This window comes from Papio anubis, chromosome 8 (genome assembly GCF_008728515.1).
Source record: "Papio anubis isolate 15944 chromosome 8, Panubis1.0, whole genome shotgun sequence".
In the NCBI taxonomy this organism is placed as follows: Eukaryota; Metazoa; Chordata; class Mammalia; order Primates; family Cercopithecidae; genus Papio; species Papio anubis.
The window spans coordinates 136,104,968-136,122,445 of NC_044983.1; the positions used below are offsets into that span (position 1 = coordinate 136,104,968).

At 37.8% G+C, this 17,478-nt stretch overlaps 1 protein-coding gene across 41 annotated transcripts in view; it reads right to left on the reverse strand.

Moving 5' to 3' along the window:
* Window positions 1-17,478, reverse strand: part of PTK2 (protein tyrosine kinase 2) — a 322,010-nt gene that overhangs the window by 273,659 nt on the left and 30,873 nt on the right. For 21 of the 41 annotated variants that reach the window (XM_021942938.1, XM_021942936.1, XM_021942937.1 and 18 more), the window contains exon 3: window positions 12,315-12,403. The exons of 2 other annotated variants lie outside the window; for them this stretch is intronic. Coding sequence is in view for 16 of the 39 variants with exons in the window: in XM_021942912.2 (XP_021798604.1) it covers window positions 7,180-7,279 (100 nt within the window). In the remaining 23 variants the exon portion in view is untranslated. Of the gene's footprint in view, window positions 1-7,179; window positions 12,290-12,314; window positions 12,404-17,478 lie in introns of those variants that run through there. 18 more of the 41 variants (XM_021942912.2, XM_021942920.2, XM_021942908.2 and 15 more) reach the window with 5 other exon arrangements.

A 17,478-nucleotide genomic window follows, 5' to 3' on the forward strand; every position in this document is an offset into this window, starting at 1 on the left:
ATAATATAAAATAGGCCGGGCACGGTGGCTCACGCCTGTAATCCCAGCATTTTGGGAGGCCAAGGCGGGTGGATCATGAGGTCAGGAGATCGAGACCATCCTGGCTAACACGGTGAAACCCCATCTCTGCTAAAAATACAAAAAATTAGCCGGGCGTGGTGGCGGGCGCCTGTAGTCCCAGCTACTCAGAAGACTGAGACAGGAGAATGGCGTGAACCTGGGAGGCGGAGCTTGCAGTGAGCCGAGATCGCGCCACTGCACTTCAGCCTGGGCGTCGAGCAAGACTCCATCTCAAAAAAAAACAAACAAAAAAAAAAACAAATGTATTTTAGTTTGCTTTTTTAGGTAAAGAAGTTAATATACACCTAAATCCAATTCTAAAATTACGTGAGCTACGAATCAGTGACATTATAAAAATGTATACAAATAATGTTCAAATGCAAAATTAAAATATTCACGGATAACTGTTTTAACGTTAGATTTTTCTCTAACTGAAAACTGTTAAAAAAAAAAAAAAACACAGAAAACCATTGGATTTACAATAAATTCCTTGTGGTTTAAACAATTATAGATTAATCTGAAATCAAAGATTTGTCAACCCTTTACAAAAATCAGAGTCACTAACCCTTAAAGCACTAGAAAGACCAAGTTTTGGGTGTTTTTTTAAAAAATCTTTTATTTTAGGTTCGGGGTACACATGAAGGTTTGTTATAAAGGTAAACTTCTATCATGAGGGTTTGTTGTACAGATTATTTCACCATCCAGGTATTAAGACTAGTACCCAAGAGTTATTTATTTATTTTTTGCTTCTCTCCTTCCTTCCTCTGCCCTCAAGTAAATCCCAGTGTCTGTTGTTCCCTTCTTTGTAGAACAAGTGTTTTTTAATTTCCACAAAAATCTCCATCACTCTCTCATTTGCTTCTAATGACTGAAACCTCTGTTGCTCCCAGAAGACAGGATTTAATTCATTCATCCATTTAAAATAAGAGTCTACCAGCCAGGCACGGTGGCTCACATCTATAATTCCAGCACTTTGAGAGGCCGAGGTGGGTGGATCACCTGAGGTTGGGAGTTTGAGACCAGCCTGACCAACATGGAGAAACCTTATCTCTACTAAAAATACAAAATTAGCCGGGCATGGTGATGAAAGCCTGTAATCCCAGCTACTCGGGAGGCTGAGGCAGGAGAATTGCTTGAACCCAGGAGGCGGAGGTTGCATTGAGCCGAAATCGCGCCACTGCACTCCAGCCTGGGCAACAAGAGCAAAACTCCGTCTCCAAAAAAAAAAAAAAAAAAAAAGTCTACTATGTCTTAGGCAGTGGAAAAGCAGCAATGAGGAGGACAGAAAGGCTTCCCTTGTCTCATAGGGTGCACATTTCACTAACGGACAGCAGCTAAACCAAAGAAGTAAATAAATAAACCATTAGGTATGTTTGATAGTGGTTAAGAGCAAATAGAAAGACAAGACAGAGAACCAGGGATGGGGTAGAGTGACGGCAGGAGGATGAGTCCATTTTAAATAGTGGATCAGGCTGGGTGTGGTGGCACGCACCTGTAATCCCAGATTTTGTGAGGCCGAGGTGGGAGGATTGCTTGAGCCTAGGAATTTGAGACCAGCCCGGATGACAGAGCGAGACCATGCCACATACACACATAGGTACATACATACGTACATACATACATAGGGTGATCAAAGGAGGACACACTTTAGGGTTCCCATATAACTTACTGCCCAAACCAGGACACTTAGAAGGTTGGGAGTGGGAATGCTAAACACAAGGAACACCGGGGTCAATAAGCATAATATGGGACATGTTGTTACTCTCCTTCACATAGAGGGTCATATTTGGGTAAAAACCCCACATCCAGGCTGGGCACAGTGGCTCATGTCTGTAATCCCAGCATTTTGGGAGGCCAAGGCAGGCAGATCACCTGAGGTCAGGAGGTTGAGACGAGCCTAGCCAACATGATAAAACCCGTCTCTACCAAAACAAAAAACAAAAAAAGTTTGCAGGGTGTGGTGGTGGGTGCCTGTAATCCCAGCTACTCAGGAGGCTGAGTCAGGAGAATCACTTGAATCTGGGAGGCGGAGGTTGCAGGGAGTCGAGATCACGCCACTGCACTCCAGCCTGGTGACAAGAGCAAAACTTGGTCTCAAAACACAAAAAAGAAACCTATCCACTGACAGCTCTAAAATTATATACAAAGAGGAAAAAACTGGGCAAAACCAGCAGTCTCTTCCCCAAATACTAATAATGAAGACCAGAAAAGAATATGAGATAAAGTTTAATACCCACTGCCTTATGTTTGTGGATGAGTTGATGTTACGAATATTCAAAATAGAAATGAAAAGGGAGAGTTCACCAGTCTTTCTGTTAAGACATCTGTTGAGAGAACCAGAATGAGGCATGTGTTTCCCACAGGAGGATATTTAAAGGCCAATTCACTCCTCTCATGGAGCTATTTTTAAGGAATGTGGATTAGAATAGATCGGCAAACTGTGGCTTGTTTCTAGCAGGCCTCACTTTTAACCCATGCCTGTGTCTCTGGTTAAACCACCACCTCGTAGGCACGAAGAATTGGAGAGATAGCCATAACCCCGTATTCACTCTGTTCTGGCCACAATGCCATTCTCCCCAGCAAGAGCCTTTGCTCTACCCATGCAATCGACTTGGAACTTTCTTTTCCCAAGTATCCACTTGGCTAACTCCCATATTTCCTGCAAGTCTTCAATAAAATGCACGTTTTCAGTGCAGTCTACACCTAGATATTCTATATAATAAGACTGTCATCTGACCTCACCTTCACCGTAACATTTAACACCTTCTATCACACTAACCAATTTATTTATTTATTATTTTTGTCATTCACTGTTTCCCCTCACTTGGAAGAATAACTACATGAAGGAGTAGGTATCTCTGACTCACTGGCATATGCCAAGTACACTGGGCTTGGGACATACTTGGTGTTCATTAAATATCTGTGGAATGAACGAATGAATGAATGAATGAATGAATAGAACGAAAACATCTGAGAGTAGATGACATAGTACATATATCAAAATGCAAAAATTACACGAAATAGACAATTCCATTATGATCCTACCATTTTTCTGTTTGGGTGTGTATGGCATAGTGATTAAGAATACAGGCACTACAGTTAGATTCCCACTGTTCAGAATCTTGCTCTGCCTTTTATATTGGCTGAGCAACAATTGTCAAGTTATTTAATCTCTCAGTACCTCAATTATCTCATCTGTAAAATGGGGATAATGATATTTCCCATCTCAGACAGCTTACAAACATTTGTGAGAATGGGACAACATGTATGTTTTTTGTGCATGTTTAATGCTCAGAACACAGCACGGCATGTAGTATTTCTGAATAAGTTTTAGCTATTAAGAAACACAGCTCTCTTTTAAAATGCCATGATTTGAGGTAAAGCAGAAAGAAACTGTAAAATTGGCCAGGCATGGTGGCTCACACCTATAATCCTAGCACTTTGGGAGGCCAAGGCGGCTGGATCACTTGAGGTCAGGAGTTCGAGACCAGCCTGGCCAACATGGTGAAACCCCGTCTCTACTGAAAATACAACAATTAGCCAGGTGTGGTGGTGTACGTTTGTAATCCCAGCTACTTGGGAGGCTGAGCCAGGAGAATTGCTTGAACCAGCCTGGGCGACAGAGCAAGACTCTGCCATGAAAGAAAAGAAAGAAAAGAAAAGAAAAAAGAGAAGAGAAGAGAAGAGGGAAAGAAACTGCAAAAAATTCAGTGGGATATTAAAATAAATCTATAGGAATTAACAACAGTTCAAGACCAAAGCATCATTAGCCACCCACTATGGGCAGAGTGCTATGTTAAACCCGGGGTATACACTTTTACTCTAAGAGAAAAAAGAGAACACAAACTCAACGAAATTAGAATGGCCAAAAGTTTGACATGGAATATTTATTTCTGACAGTTCAATGATCCTAAAACTAGATTTACCTACAAAACACTGTATTAATCACAAGATTTTAGCTCTGAAAGAGCCTTTTAAAATCAAATCTAACCCTATATAGAATTTATACATTCATTAAAGTAATAATCGTTTATGTCAACTATTTGTCAAGAAGAAAAAAAACTGACACTATCTCTGTGAAGTTTACGTCTAATAGAAGACAGAAATCCAAAAAAGTAAAGTATATAACGACAAATCACAGTAAGTGTTATACAATACCAGAAGAAAAGGATATAGGAGGGAACATTAGAGAAAACTTGGTTTACACCGAGAGGAATGAGAGCACCAGAGTGAGATTCCCACGGTATTTTTTGCATTTTAATGTCAGTACCATGCATTCTACTCTGAGGTATTTTTCTTTGCACACTAGTCATTGATTCATTCAACAAATATTTCACAAACACCTAGTATGTGCCAAGCAAATGGCAGTGAGTAAAAGATGAAGACACTTACTTCCTCATGGAGCTCATTTAAGCTGAGACCTAAAAGGTTAAGTAGGAGCTGGCTAGTCAGAGAATGCAGAGATGATGGCTCTAGGAAAATGCAACAGAAGGTATAAAGGCCTGAGAGGAAGAGTTTGGGGTGTCTGAGGCACTGAAAAGACAAAATAATTGTGCTATTAATGAGTAACAGGACAAAGGCCCAAACCTGGAGAAATCAAGAGATGAGATCAGGATTTAACAACCAAATCTCTGAAACTCTTTAGTCCTTCCCAGCCTTTCAAAAACATGAAATAAATAATGTAAAAACTGATATAATCAAATAACTCCCCAAACAGGACTTTCTGCACTTGATAGTCTTGCAACCTAAAATAACACTGTGAACATTTACATTTAATTCAATATTCTGAATCAAAACTGTCTTTAAACCTAGAAAATCATGATGTAGTTGAACCCATGTTAAAACAAAGTCCTTTTTAATACTTTAAAATATAATCTTCCTTGGATGGGACCTAAGGTGGATTCTTTACACCAAATTCAACCGCACAATGAGCTTGGTTCAAACGCCCCAGAATGCTTTAAGGATACCTTAAAGGTTTCAGTTCAAGGGATACAAATATAGTCTGCTCTATTATTTTTAGCTTGTCCTGGTATTTTATGTGTCTTCTTAAATTGGGACACTGCTGTGCTTTTTGAGGTTAATGTGACTGATAAAATCAAACGTGTGGTTTAGAATGTCTAACTGCAGATAGAGATTTGTATATTATTTGGATTTGAGCTTTTTACTGTGTCTTTATCTACAAGTTGTAACTTTTATACTTGAATATAACCAATTCAGCCAATTCCTATATACCAACATCTTTGTCCTTATCACACAAAGTTAACCAGCATAAAAACAAGGTTTCCTGCCTTCCTGTCCTGGTACAAGAGTAACATGAGGGGAGAGAGAGGAAGTTTACTAAGATAGTTACACACTGGGCAATCACAATGGAAGCAGTGTCTGCAGCACCAAGAAGGGACAGGACAACAGCTCCTAGGTTTTGTCAGAACCTCCTCTGAACAACTCAAAAGCAAAACCATGAGGAGATGGCTTGCTGCGGCCCTACACAGGAAACTGATTCTGACCCCTGACACGATCCCTACCTTTTCCCATCTTTTATATGTGTGAGCTCTGTTCTCTCTTACCCAACCCTAACCTCTATCATAATGCATATTTCAGTTAAAAATAGTTTTATTCATTTGTTCTGACAGCCAGCAAACTTAACTGAAAAATAAGTTGTTTCCATCAATCGCTTTGGGGTGAGTAAAAATACTATAATCTCTTTTCTTCCAAAGTTCACAGTTTTAAAGTCACACTGAATAAAAAGAAATCCAGTAGCTGATAATTTAATATCCCACTGGTACTGGATGTGTAGATCTTGAATCCAAGAAGGAAATCAGAGCCTTATTGTTAATCATCAGTGCTAACACAATGTTATCATACAATGGAGGCGGCAATATGCAAACGAACTCCAGCAAATCCAGGAAAAGATCAAAATTTTCAACAAGTATAGAATTCTTTGGCTATGAACACTATTGGTCACACTCACTTATGCTATACATTTCTGATCCTGAGAAACTAAAATTTTAAAAAGTTCCCATTCCCAAAACTCTTTAAAATCCAAGAGTGTGAATTTAACTCAGCAAAATATTTACTCTGAGTATCTAATTACACAAACAAGTGAACAAAGTGAACACTAAAATAGTTCTAATATCGCATGTTTTGTAAATGTTTAAAAGCCTAGGAAAGAATCAATAGATGACAGCAACAACTAAATAAAAACCATTTTAATGGTGAAACTGTAATTTGGTGCTAACACACTAATATCCCAGTGGTACCAAAATTTTTACCCCAAAAACTAAAATGAATCAGTCTATACCTCTACTTATAAAACCGCAACCTTTTACAACAGTGCAGCTTCCTCCTTTTAAAAATCTTTCCTAAGTGGAGTCATATTATATTTAAATATATTTGAAATCATAATAAAAAATATTTTTATTATATTCTTCATTAAGAACTTTATTTCCTAACTTATACATTCTCTACTACTGTAAGCAAAACAGCTGATCTGCTTGTAGTCAAGCACAAATTACATAGCATTAACTTCTCAATATGTTTCCCAAATACTGTCTTGAATGTTACAATGAAAATGCTGTATTTTATATTTACATTTTTATGTGAATAAAAACCCTAAAAACATTAAGAAAGAAAACTGTTTATGCATGGTATTCCTAAGCCCACCTTACAATAATATGGAGTTTCAAACTGAATATACAATCTTTACAGTGAGTAAAGAAAACTAATTTTTAAAGTAAAAAATACATGTTACTCTTTTTTCCTACAACCCTGTTTAAGTTAAAATTCCTTTTTTCCTTAAAAACTTCCAGATTACAGAATACATACAGATGTCTTAAATTAAAAGAAAAAATAAAACTATTAAGAGACATGGGACAGAACATTAAAAGATAGCTTAATGCACTTAAAATTCGTTTCCATAAAAAATATTTTCATTTACTATATGAAAAGCTATCTAATTGGTTTCATGTAATAGCTGTAAACCCATACCAAATCAATTTCCATTTTTCCTCAAAGTTTTAACCGTAAATATATTGAAATAAATTCTGAAAAACATTTATCTACCTTTTCGGTGCAAAAGCATGAATTTAAACAAAACTGAACGTATTTTTAAGTTATTTATACCTTTAGCCCAACACACTGGAAATGGACTACAGCCGCTTTTCTCCATATAGATGGCACCTGCTGGTTTCAGGGCCTCTTGGCCTGCCAGTTCCAACAACATACACCCAATCCTATAAAGATCAAGCCAGGAGTCCGCACACAAAGTCCCAGTTCCTCGCTGTGATAGTATTTGCTTCGATCCACAAGCAAGACTAAGGTTCCCCTGTGTGCTCCTTTTTTCAGAGCTTGAAGCAAAATTTGGAAGGTGTTCCTTCTGTAATATTTTCCAGCAGCTTGAAGAATGCCTCTCAGTTACAGAATCTTCTCATGCTTCCGCAATCTGAAACACAGACCATCCTGGCTAGATTAAGCTACTGAACAGAATGAAACCAGCTAGTAATGTGACCCCACGGGTCTGTATTCCTAGATTCATTCAGGGAAGGAGAAAGAGGGAGGGAAAAGAGGGAGGAGAAAAAGAAGGCCAGTAGCCAGTAACTTATTAATATGCTAATCTCACCCTTCTATTCAATTCATCCAGCAGTCTTCTGTTTACAAAACTGACAACCGATTCTAAAATCGAGTAAGCTGCAAATCAAGTCTGACCCAGATCATGTCTGTAGGTGGCTTCTCAAACCATTTTTGTTTTCAAAGTCATGCCTTTGTCATTTTACTAACCTAATTCTTTATGACCTTAGAGTTAAAATAATTACTTTGATGAAATAAAAATCCTTTCTGGAAAAAAATCCTGATCTATCTATGTCTCTATGTCCATAGGTACCCAAATATTTTCGTGGTAAAATATTTTTCCTGCTTGGTACGCTCATAGTAAGTGTATAAATTTTAAAAACTCTCTCGAAAACAGAAAATCAAGAATTTGAGGTAGCCACATTCTTTAAAATTAGCTTAGGGAATATTGAGGGATCCAAGAGGCATGATTTCCTTTCTTAGTTTCAAAACATAAGCGAGTAATAAACTCATACTAAAGAAGACAGACAGAAAAACAACCTTACAATCTGTACTAGCAACTTTTTAAAATGCAGAGCTACTTAGTTTTTCCATTCAAACTGTGAGATAGTCAAGATCATCTCAAAAACTTAGCTATCTAAACACATTCCACTTTAGCAGTAAGATAATTAGTAACTAGGCTCCTGGTGCCTTTGTTCTCTGAACATACATAAGACACACTGAGACTCTACAGTTCTAGCTTTCCCAAATGTGGGTAATTTTGTTAGTAGTACACTTGTATAAACCAATCAAAAATCAAGTATTTTACTGAACAGTGAAAATGACCGAGGCTTTGTTTATGAAGTCACTAACTTCTGAAAAGAATAGCTTAACAAAGCCTGAGGAGAACAAGAGGCTTATTTGCGTCCAGTGATGCCCCAGGACAGTTGTTTCATTTCTAACACGCTACTTTTGATGATGGCTTTGTCTCTAGGTTTACTTCCAGGCTCCTAATAGTAGCCAGAGTTCAAGTGACCTCTTCTATGCTCCACTGAAAACACATCATTCACCAGCGTGAACTATGACCCCAGGGAACACTGGGAAGAAAGGGGCTCCAGAAAAACGCAAGCAAGCTAGAAAAAGAACAGAGGAAATAAGCAACTAGACAAACTAGAATACATGAAAAACAATCCCCAGCCTCCACCATTACTAAGAGACCAAGACTGTAAAGGACCACTGCCACGATGGGAAGGATAAGAGCACATTCACCAGCAAGCATATCTGACCCACTCCTGTGAGAACGGACTGGAGTTTAATCTGAGCCATTGACTAACGGACTGTACAAATAATCCAAGCACACTGAGTCCACCTTGCAACTTATGGCTGTCAAAAGTTACAAAATAAAAGCTACCTTCATTAGCAACCTACAATTATATTCTACACACGAAGTACTGATTACATGTAATTTTCCCATCTTTTAAGCAAATGTGGTATTAAAATTCTTTTAAAAATGAGAGCACTAAGACTAAAGACAGGGTCATAGACTAGGAAGAGGCACAGGAGTTAGCAAGCCCACTCGCTCATCTACAATGCCAGGGTCTTCACACCACAGCACACCACCCCACCACAGGAAGGATTTTTTAGTCAGACTGAACACCTGCCACAGGACCAGGTGAGCAGGAGAGAGAGTGGTATAAGCACAGGGTGGTAGTGACTGGAGCTAATACAGATGCAGTGATAGAGAGGACAAGAGAACAAGTGATGGAGAGAATGAGGGAGAGGGATAAACCTGGTTTCTGTGACTTTAAAGTGATCAGTAGATGGGCACTTTTTCTCCTACCACTGTAACTACTTCATAATTTATTTCAATAATCTACCAAGCCCACTCGCTCATCTAAGATGCCAGGGTCTTCATACCACAGCACACCATCCCACCGTAGGAAGGATTTTTTAGTCAGACTGATGAGCTGCCACAGGACCAGCTGAGCAGGACAGAGAGTCATGTAAGCACAGGGTGGTGGTGACTGGAGCTAATGCAGTTGCAGTGACAGACAGGACGAGAGGACAAACAAGAAAAGTGAATATAGAGAATGAGGGAGAGGGATGAACCTGGTTTCTGTGACTTTAAAGTGACCAGTAGATGGGGGTTTTCTCTCCTATCCCTGCAACTACTTCATAATTTATTTCAATATCCAAATATCATCTCCTAATGTGCAAGATCTTAAGAGTATGGGAAGATGTTAAGATATGAAAGAGCATAAATTACCCAGGTCAGAGACCAAGGAGACTAAGTAAAGACCAGATTGAAACAGCGGCTATGGAAATGTTAGGAACCAACTCATGCCACAGAGAAGAACTGAAGAGGATACAGGTGATACTGCTAGCAATAACCTATACCTTTTATCGAGCAACTATAGTTATATATAAAAAACTGCATTTAATCCATAACACAATCTCAGTGAAGCAGCTACTTCCCTGTTTTCACAGAAGACACAAATGAAGTTCAGAGAGGCCAAGCAACTTGCTCAAGGTCAAAGAGCTGCAAAATGAGGCAAGTACTGGCTACTTTGGTGATACAGTGTTTATTATTTTCTTCCTGACAAATTATGCTTTTAAATTCCTAATCCAGTGACATCTTGAACAGAAACAGACTACAGATAATGGCAATGTAAGTGAAAAAGGGTAAGCAGTCCTCTATATTCCCTTATTTATGAATTCTACATACTAATATAAAAGCCAACCACTTATTTAAAAGTTGCGTGACCTTTACATGAAACTCTTTTAGTACTGGCATATTTTAAAGCAATTCTGGTAAATCCTACTTGAAAGGTAAACTCTTGTCTTTACCTTCTAGATATACTCAGAATACATGTATTTCTCACCACATCTCCTGGCCTTACCCCGGTCCAGGCTGCCTGGATTATAGCCATAGGCCTCCTACTTGGTCTCTCTGCTCCAGCTCTCACCGCCCTACACTCTATTCACAACTCTTCTGAGTTGTGCACTGATCCTTCCAAAACATCAATCACACAATTTTACTCCTTTGCTTAAAACTCACCAACAGTTCCCCAACTTTCCCAGATTCAGCACCTATATACTTAGCACAGTCCGCAAGGTCGTGCGTGATATGGCTCCCCTCTATCGCCAAGGATCCACTAGTTTCCTTGGCACGAACCACACTGACCTCCTTGCCACTCCCTGCCCACGTCAGGGACTCTGCACTGATGTCCCTCTATGTGGGACACTCTTGCCCCCGCGTTATCCACATGGCTTGCTCCCTTCCCCCTGCCACATCTATGCTCAAATGTCGCCTACTCAACGAGGCCTATCCAGACCACCCTGTCTGAAACTGCATGGCCCATCTGCTCTCCCTGCTTCACTTTATTCCCACAGCACTTACAACTTTCTAAAACACCTCATGATTTACTTAAACATTCAGTTTATTGCCTGGCTGCCCCTACTACAATGCAAGCTCCGTGACGGAAATTCTGTCTGTCCTATACATATTGTCTCCAAGGCCTTACTAAAATGGTAAGATGTGTAGGCCATATTCCACCGACCCGCCTATCACCTCTAAGTAATGAGAATTTTTCTTTTCAAGGCTATGGTCACAAAGAAGGTATACGTATGTCTGGACATCAGTGACAGTATGGCGTGCCTCCACCCTGGGCACTGCTTCACTTCCAGATCTCAGTACAGTACAAAGGCTTGGTACATACTTATTGAATGAATAAGAGAACTAAACATTATGAAAACTTTGCTTTCTCAAGAATATGAGAAAAGAAAATCGGACATAAAGTCTAGGAAAATCATGTAGACTGCCTCTTCCCACCCCACATAAAAAAAAAAATCACGTAATTTTGTACTGATACTCCTATTAAAACTTTCACCACAAATTTTAATAGAGCACAAATGAAAATAGTGTGTGAGATTACATAAAATCATCAGAGTTGCAAACAATGTTATACGCAAGATCAGTAAGCATAAGAGAGAACTCTAAACCCCTTCATATGATGTACAATTTTGTCCAATCTGACTTACCTACAAAACCATGACCATATATGAGAAGGTCCCTAGGAATGAACTATTAGGAAATGAACTACTTGTAAATGTCACCAAAAGCAGTTCACAAAATACCAGCCTAACTTTCACATTTCTCATATAACTGTCATAATTTTGTCTCTCTTAAGGAATACCAAAAACCATGGCAGCACTACTTGGCAAAGTAAAGCACTGATAAATGCTTTTATGCCAATCCACAGGAGGAATGTAAAAAAAAATTATTATTCATATCATACATGTATACTTCTAAATATATCATCTTTCACCTCTTTTATGTTTGCATCAATCAGAGAGTTACAGATTTAAATAACTTCGACAGTTTTACAACATGGTTCCTCCAATTAGCACTTGATAATTACAATATATCCTAACTTTAGAATGTCAGGTATCTTATACTGCGCTCATTTCCAGTAAGATTACTAATTACCATTCCTGTCATTTTGTCTTGCTGTTTCCACCACGAAAACAATTTTTCAAAAATTTTAGTCTATCAACAAAAATTATGACTCGGTTAAGACCAAAGAAATATTAGTCATAATAAATCTAATCACCTTCCAAAGACAAACAACATGAAATACCAACAAATTCTAAAAGGTGACAGTATTGGCATTATTCACTTTCTTTGCAAAGTTTCTTAACAATTACTATACCTCCCTTCCGTTATTCTTGAGGAGCTCTGGGGAAACTGCAGAAGGCACTGAATTTGTAACTGGAAGATGCAAAGGAGCCCCAGTTCTGCCTGTGAGACAAAGAAAATCATTTCAACATCCTGAACTTCAGTTTCTTCATCAGTAAAATGAGGAGAGCAACAATACCTATCACCTATTGAGTACTACGTGCCAGTCACAAAATAGCATAATATCAACGCTAATAATAATGAAAATATAATTTTAACATGATGATACCAAGTGAATGCTAACTCTGTACCAAGCCTTCTTCCAATAACTTTAAAAATGTTGACTCACCTACCTATCACAACAAACTACCCATGGGGTAGATACTGTTATCCCCATTTTACAAATGAAGAAATCAAAGCACAGAGAGACCAGATAACTTAAATTCACAATGTCACAGAACTTTTGAGTTGCAAAGCTGGAAATCAAACTCATGCAGTCTAGCTACAGAGTCCACGTACTTCACCAATTTGCTGCAGTGCTTTCTACCTATTTTCTCAATTAATACTTTTAACAACCAACAACATAGATGATATTACAATCCATGTATGACACATGAACAAACTAAGGAACAGATAAATTAAGTAACATACCTAATATTACAACTAATTGGTCAGTTGCAGAGCTGGGATATGCATCAGGCACTTGGACACCAGTCAGATGACACAGTTAAACCACCTATAGTATCACCTACCTCCAGATGCTATAAAGGTTTCCAGAGAAGAGTCTGGAAACAGGCCTACAAAGGGCAAATGAATCACAGTGAGGACCAACGGGACAAAGAAAGGAAGAGAAGAAACACAGCAAAGAATATGGGACAGATTAAGCTGCTCTTATCCCCATGCAACATCCTAATTCACCAAATCGTGAGGCTCACGTGATAGCCCTCTGGTGTCAGTAATCCTGCCCCAATACAAATTCAGATAAAAGTCATCACACTACCTGCTAGACATGTAGCTGGTACTTGACAGATGTATCAAAATCACCAGAAAATAACTATAACCACTAAATTAAGCAACAGTGAAATACAAAAAATAGATGGGAAAATGCAACTCTTACCATGAAAACCTTATTTAATATTTCTGTCAATTCGGTAAGACAATAAAATGTGTATTCTCAAATACCTCTAAAATTAATGGCATAAAAACTATTTCATTATCTAAAAAGGCAAAAACAACAAAACTCTGACCTTATTAATCTAAGCAATATTTTCACGGACTCTAATTAATGATAATTTCTTATTTGTGTTTTGCCATACAGACAGAGATCAAAGCTAAATTCCAGATTTAGAAACTGTTGAGAGGTTAACTGCTGTAATTGCTTTCTTTTAAAGGCTCCTGAAATCTGTAAGAAGATGTTGCATTCGTTTTTCAGATGCAGTGGTAGAAGCATGACAACACAGGACAGAATAAGCTGCTCACCAAAATTTTCAATCTATCCATACATGTTATAAAAAAGAGGGTTTTTTTTTTTTTTTTTTGCTTATACTGACCATAATAATGCAAATATCAAAAGGCAATCCAGTAGTTACTTAACACTAACGTTGTCCAAAAGAAACATATAACTTTTATTTTATGGAAAATGCATATACACACATGCAACTTATTTAATCACCATCAATTTTTTTTACCCTATAAATGCAATTTATCCACAGTTTGACTGCTCACCTTATTTAACAAATAGCAACAGTATCAAGCAATTGTATCTTTCCAAGTTAGGTTAACTTTCCAAGCTAACTGAAGCAGAGAAAAACACTGATAAGGCTGTAAAGGTTCTGGGTTATTCGTCAGAAATTGGGCTTTGCAGTCACAGACATATTAATACTGGCCTGGGGGTCTGACGGTGTCAGGAGGACCCCTTGTGGTAAATGTAAATCCCTTCTACAACCTGCATTTCTCAGCTAAAAGTGAAAAATCAACAATATACATTTTAAATTTATCCCTCATGACAGCCTGAAAAAGCTAACCATTACTACAGACTCCATACTCTGTATCAGGCCAGGCGCAGTGGCTCACACCTATAATCCCAGCACTTTGGGAGGCCGAGGCAGGTGGTTGACCTGAGATCAGGAGTTCAACACCACCCCAACATGGTGAAACTCCATCTGTACTAAATACAAAAAATCAGCCGGGCGTGGTGGCGCATGCTTGTAATCCCAGCTACTTGGGAGGATGAGGCAGGAGAATCGCTTGAACCTGGGAGGTGGAGGTTGCAATGAGCTGAGATTGTCCAGTCTGGGCAACAAGAGCAAAACTCCATCTCAAAAAGGAAAAAAAAAAAAAAGTGTATATATGTGGATATATCAGTAGCATCTAGTGTGGATCTATCCCTCATCATATCTATATTCCAAGCAGCAGACATAAATAAGCTTTTCTTCTTTCCAAACGGAGCTACACGGTAGTTGGCTTTTTTGGTCAATTTCCCTCCCATATGCTTTTGGTTTTGTCATGCTGGTATGAATGGATGCTATTCCAGCTTACCAAGAGATTTCAGGAGTCACTTTTCTAATTCTATCTAAAAATGTGTATCATTAAGAAATGTTAAAACCAACCTAACACCCATTATAATAGCTGCTACATTTTTTAAAAATAGAAAATAAGGTTTGACAAGGATATGAAGAAATCGAAACCCTTGTGTATTGTTGATGGGAAGGTAAAATGGTACAACTGCTATGGAAAACAACATGGAGGCTCCTAAAAATATTGAAACTAGAACCACCATAAAGATTCAGTAATCCCACTTCTGGGTATAATCCAAGGAATTAAAAGCAGGGTTTGGAAGAGATATTCAAACACCCATATTCATAGTAGCATTATTCACAACAGCCAAAAGGTAGAAGTAACCCAGGTGTTTGTCCACAAATGAATAAAAAGTATGTGGTATATAAATTCAATGAAATACTATTCAGCCTTAAAAAGGAAAGAAATTCTAACACATGCTGAACCTTGAGGATATTATGTTAAGTGAAATAAGCCAGTCACAAAAGAATAAATAACATATGATTCCACTTATATAACATACCTAACACAGTCAAACTTACGGAAGTAGGTAGTAGAATAGTGGTTTCCAGGAGATGGGGCTGGAAGGAGAGAAGCTGCTTTATGGGCATAGAGTTTCACATTTTCAAGATGAAAAAAATTCTAGAGATCTGTTTCACAAAAATGTAATATACTTAATACTACTGGAACAGTAGAGTTAAAAACTGGTAAATGTCAAATTTCAAATTTTTTAAAATTCATTTTTATCACAATATTTTAACTTAAAAAATGTTAAAATCATTTTTAAAGAGTAAATCTCATTTATATTTTATAACAAATCTGCAAATATAATTATGTTTACTTTTATAAAAGAGAAAAGCTTTGAGAGCTTAAGAACAAGTCTAAAGTGAGAGAGACAGGAAAAAGAGACAACAACCAATCACTGACTAAGAGCTTAATATTGTTCCAGCCCTGTATAAGGTGGCTTTATGTGTATGTGTTTTAAAATGTGCTCCCCTAATAAACTTGGAAGTAATTACTAATATCATCATTTTCAAGAAAAAGAAAACTGAGGCTCACATACACAAGGACTTGTGACACAACTAGACTGTAAAAGTAAAATGTCAAAGCCACATGCAACTCTGAAGCCCAAATCATCTTCTCCATCACCCTAAATTTAAAAGTCCATTCAGTTTATTTCAAGTATCCTAAAACTCAGACTCAGCCACATAGTATTAGATGTGTGACCCTGGCACTTTTTTTTTAACTTTCTCTCTATTACTTAGTTTCTTGTCAGTTAAATAAAGTTTAAAATGGTATGTATTTTTCACAATTATGATAATTAAATATTATAAGCATAAAGGGCTTTGACAGCACCCATAATAAAGGCTCCATGTCACTGTAAGTGCATCATTACTGTCTGCCTCTTCTGTGCATAGGCAATAAATTAAGCAGTAGGGATCCCAAAATAATTGGAACAGAGTCCTATCCCATAAGGAGTTCACAGACCATCAGAAGACAAGCACACAAATCAGAGTACCCAGAAGTCTAACTTCTGGGAGATTGGTCTAACAAACCTCCAATAAATCTTCTCTAAGTTTGAAGGCAGTTTGAGGCTTATAATAGGTTTATTTGTAATACTGAAACACTGTTAACAGCCTACATGCTTGATAGAAGGGGAGTGAATAAATGAACCTCGGAACATCAAAATGAATGACTATTTTTAAATGGTGTGTCTGAAAATTTTTCACGACCCTGGAAAATATTCATTAACAACAACAACAATGAAAACGTATCAAAAGAGGCAGCTCCCATTCCTAAACTGCAAAGATTTCAAGAGAAATAGATATTTGAAAACTCCTTTTTCTTCTGTCCTATGTTCCACTGCACCACACTCTTGCTGATCTCTCTTTACTTCTCATTATTTTGGGTTTTTGTAGCTTCTTAAGGCAAAAACATAGATAATTGACTATTTTTTCCTTTTAGTTATATAAGCACTTAAAGTTATAAAGTTCCCTCCTTAAGTACTCTTTCAAGCTGCATGATAAAGACTGATGTTACATTTTTACTATTGTTTCAAATAACTTTCTAATTTTGAAACATTTTCTAATTTCTCTTTTGATTTTAGACTCATGTATTATTTAGAAAGGTATTTCATTTCTAAGTACTAAGGACTTTACTGGATATTGTTTCTTTAATATATTTGCTTTTTACGTTCATTTATTCTTTTGATCAGAAAATACACCTGCATGATATATTTGCTATGAGTTTAACTGGAAAAAAAGAAAATACAGGCCAGGAGCAGTGACTCACATCTGTAATCCCAGCACTTTGAGAGGCTGAGGTGGCGGATCTAGGCCAGAAGTTCAAGACCAGCCTGAGTAACATGGTCAAAGCCCCATCTCTACTAAAAATACAAAAATTAGCAGGGTGTGGTGGCACACACCTGTAACTCCAGCTACGCAGGAGGCTGAGGCACAAAAATTGCTTGAACCCAGAAGGCGAAGGTTGCAGTGAGCCAAGATCGCGCCACTGCACTCCAGCCTGGGCAGCAGCGCGAGACTCTGTCTCAAAAAAAAAGAAAATAAAATACAATTATTAAATACATGGTACAAAATTCAAATGGATATGCAATGAACCATAAACATCACCCCCCACTTCAC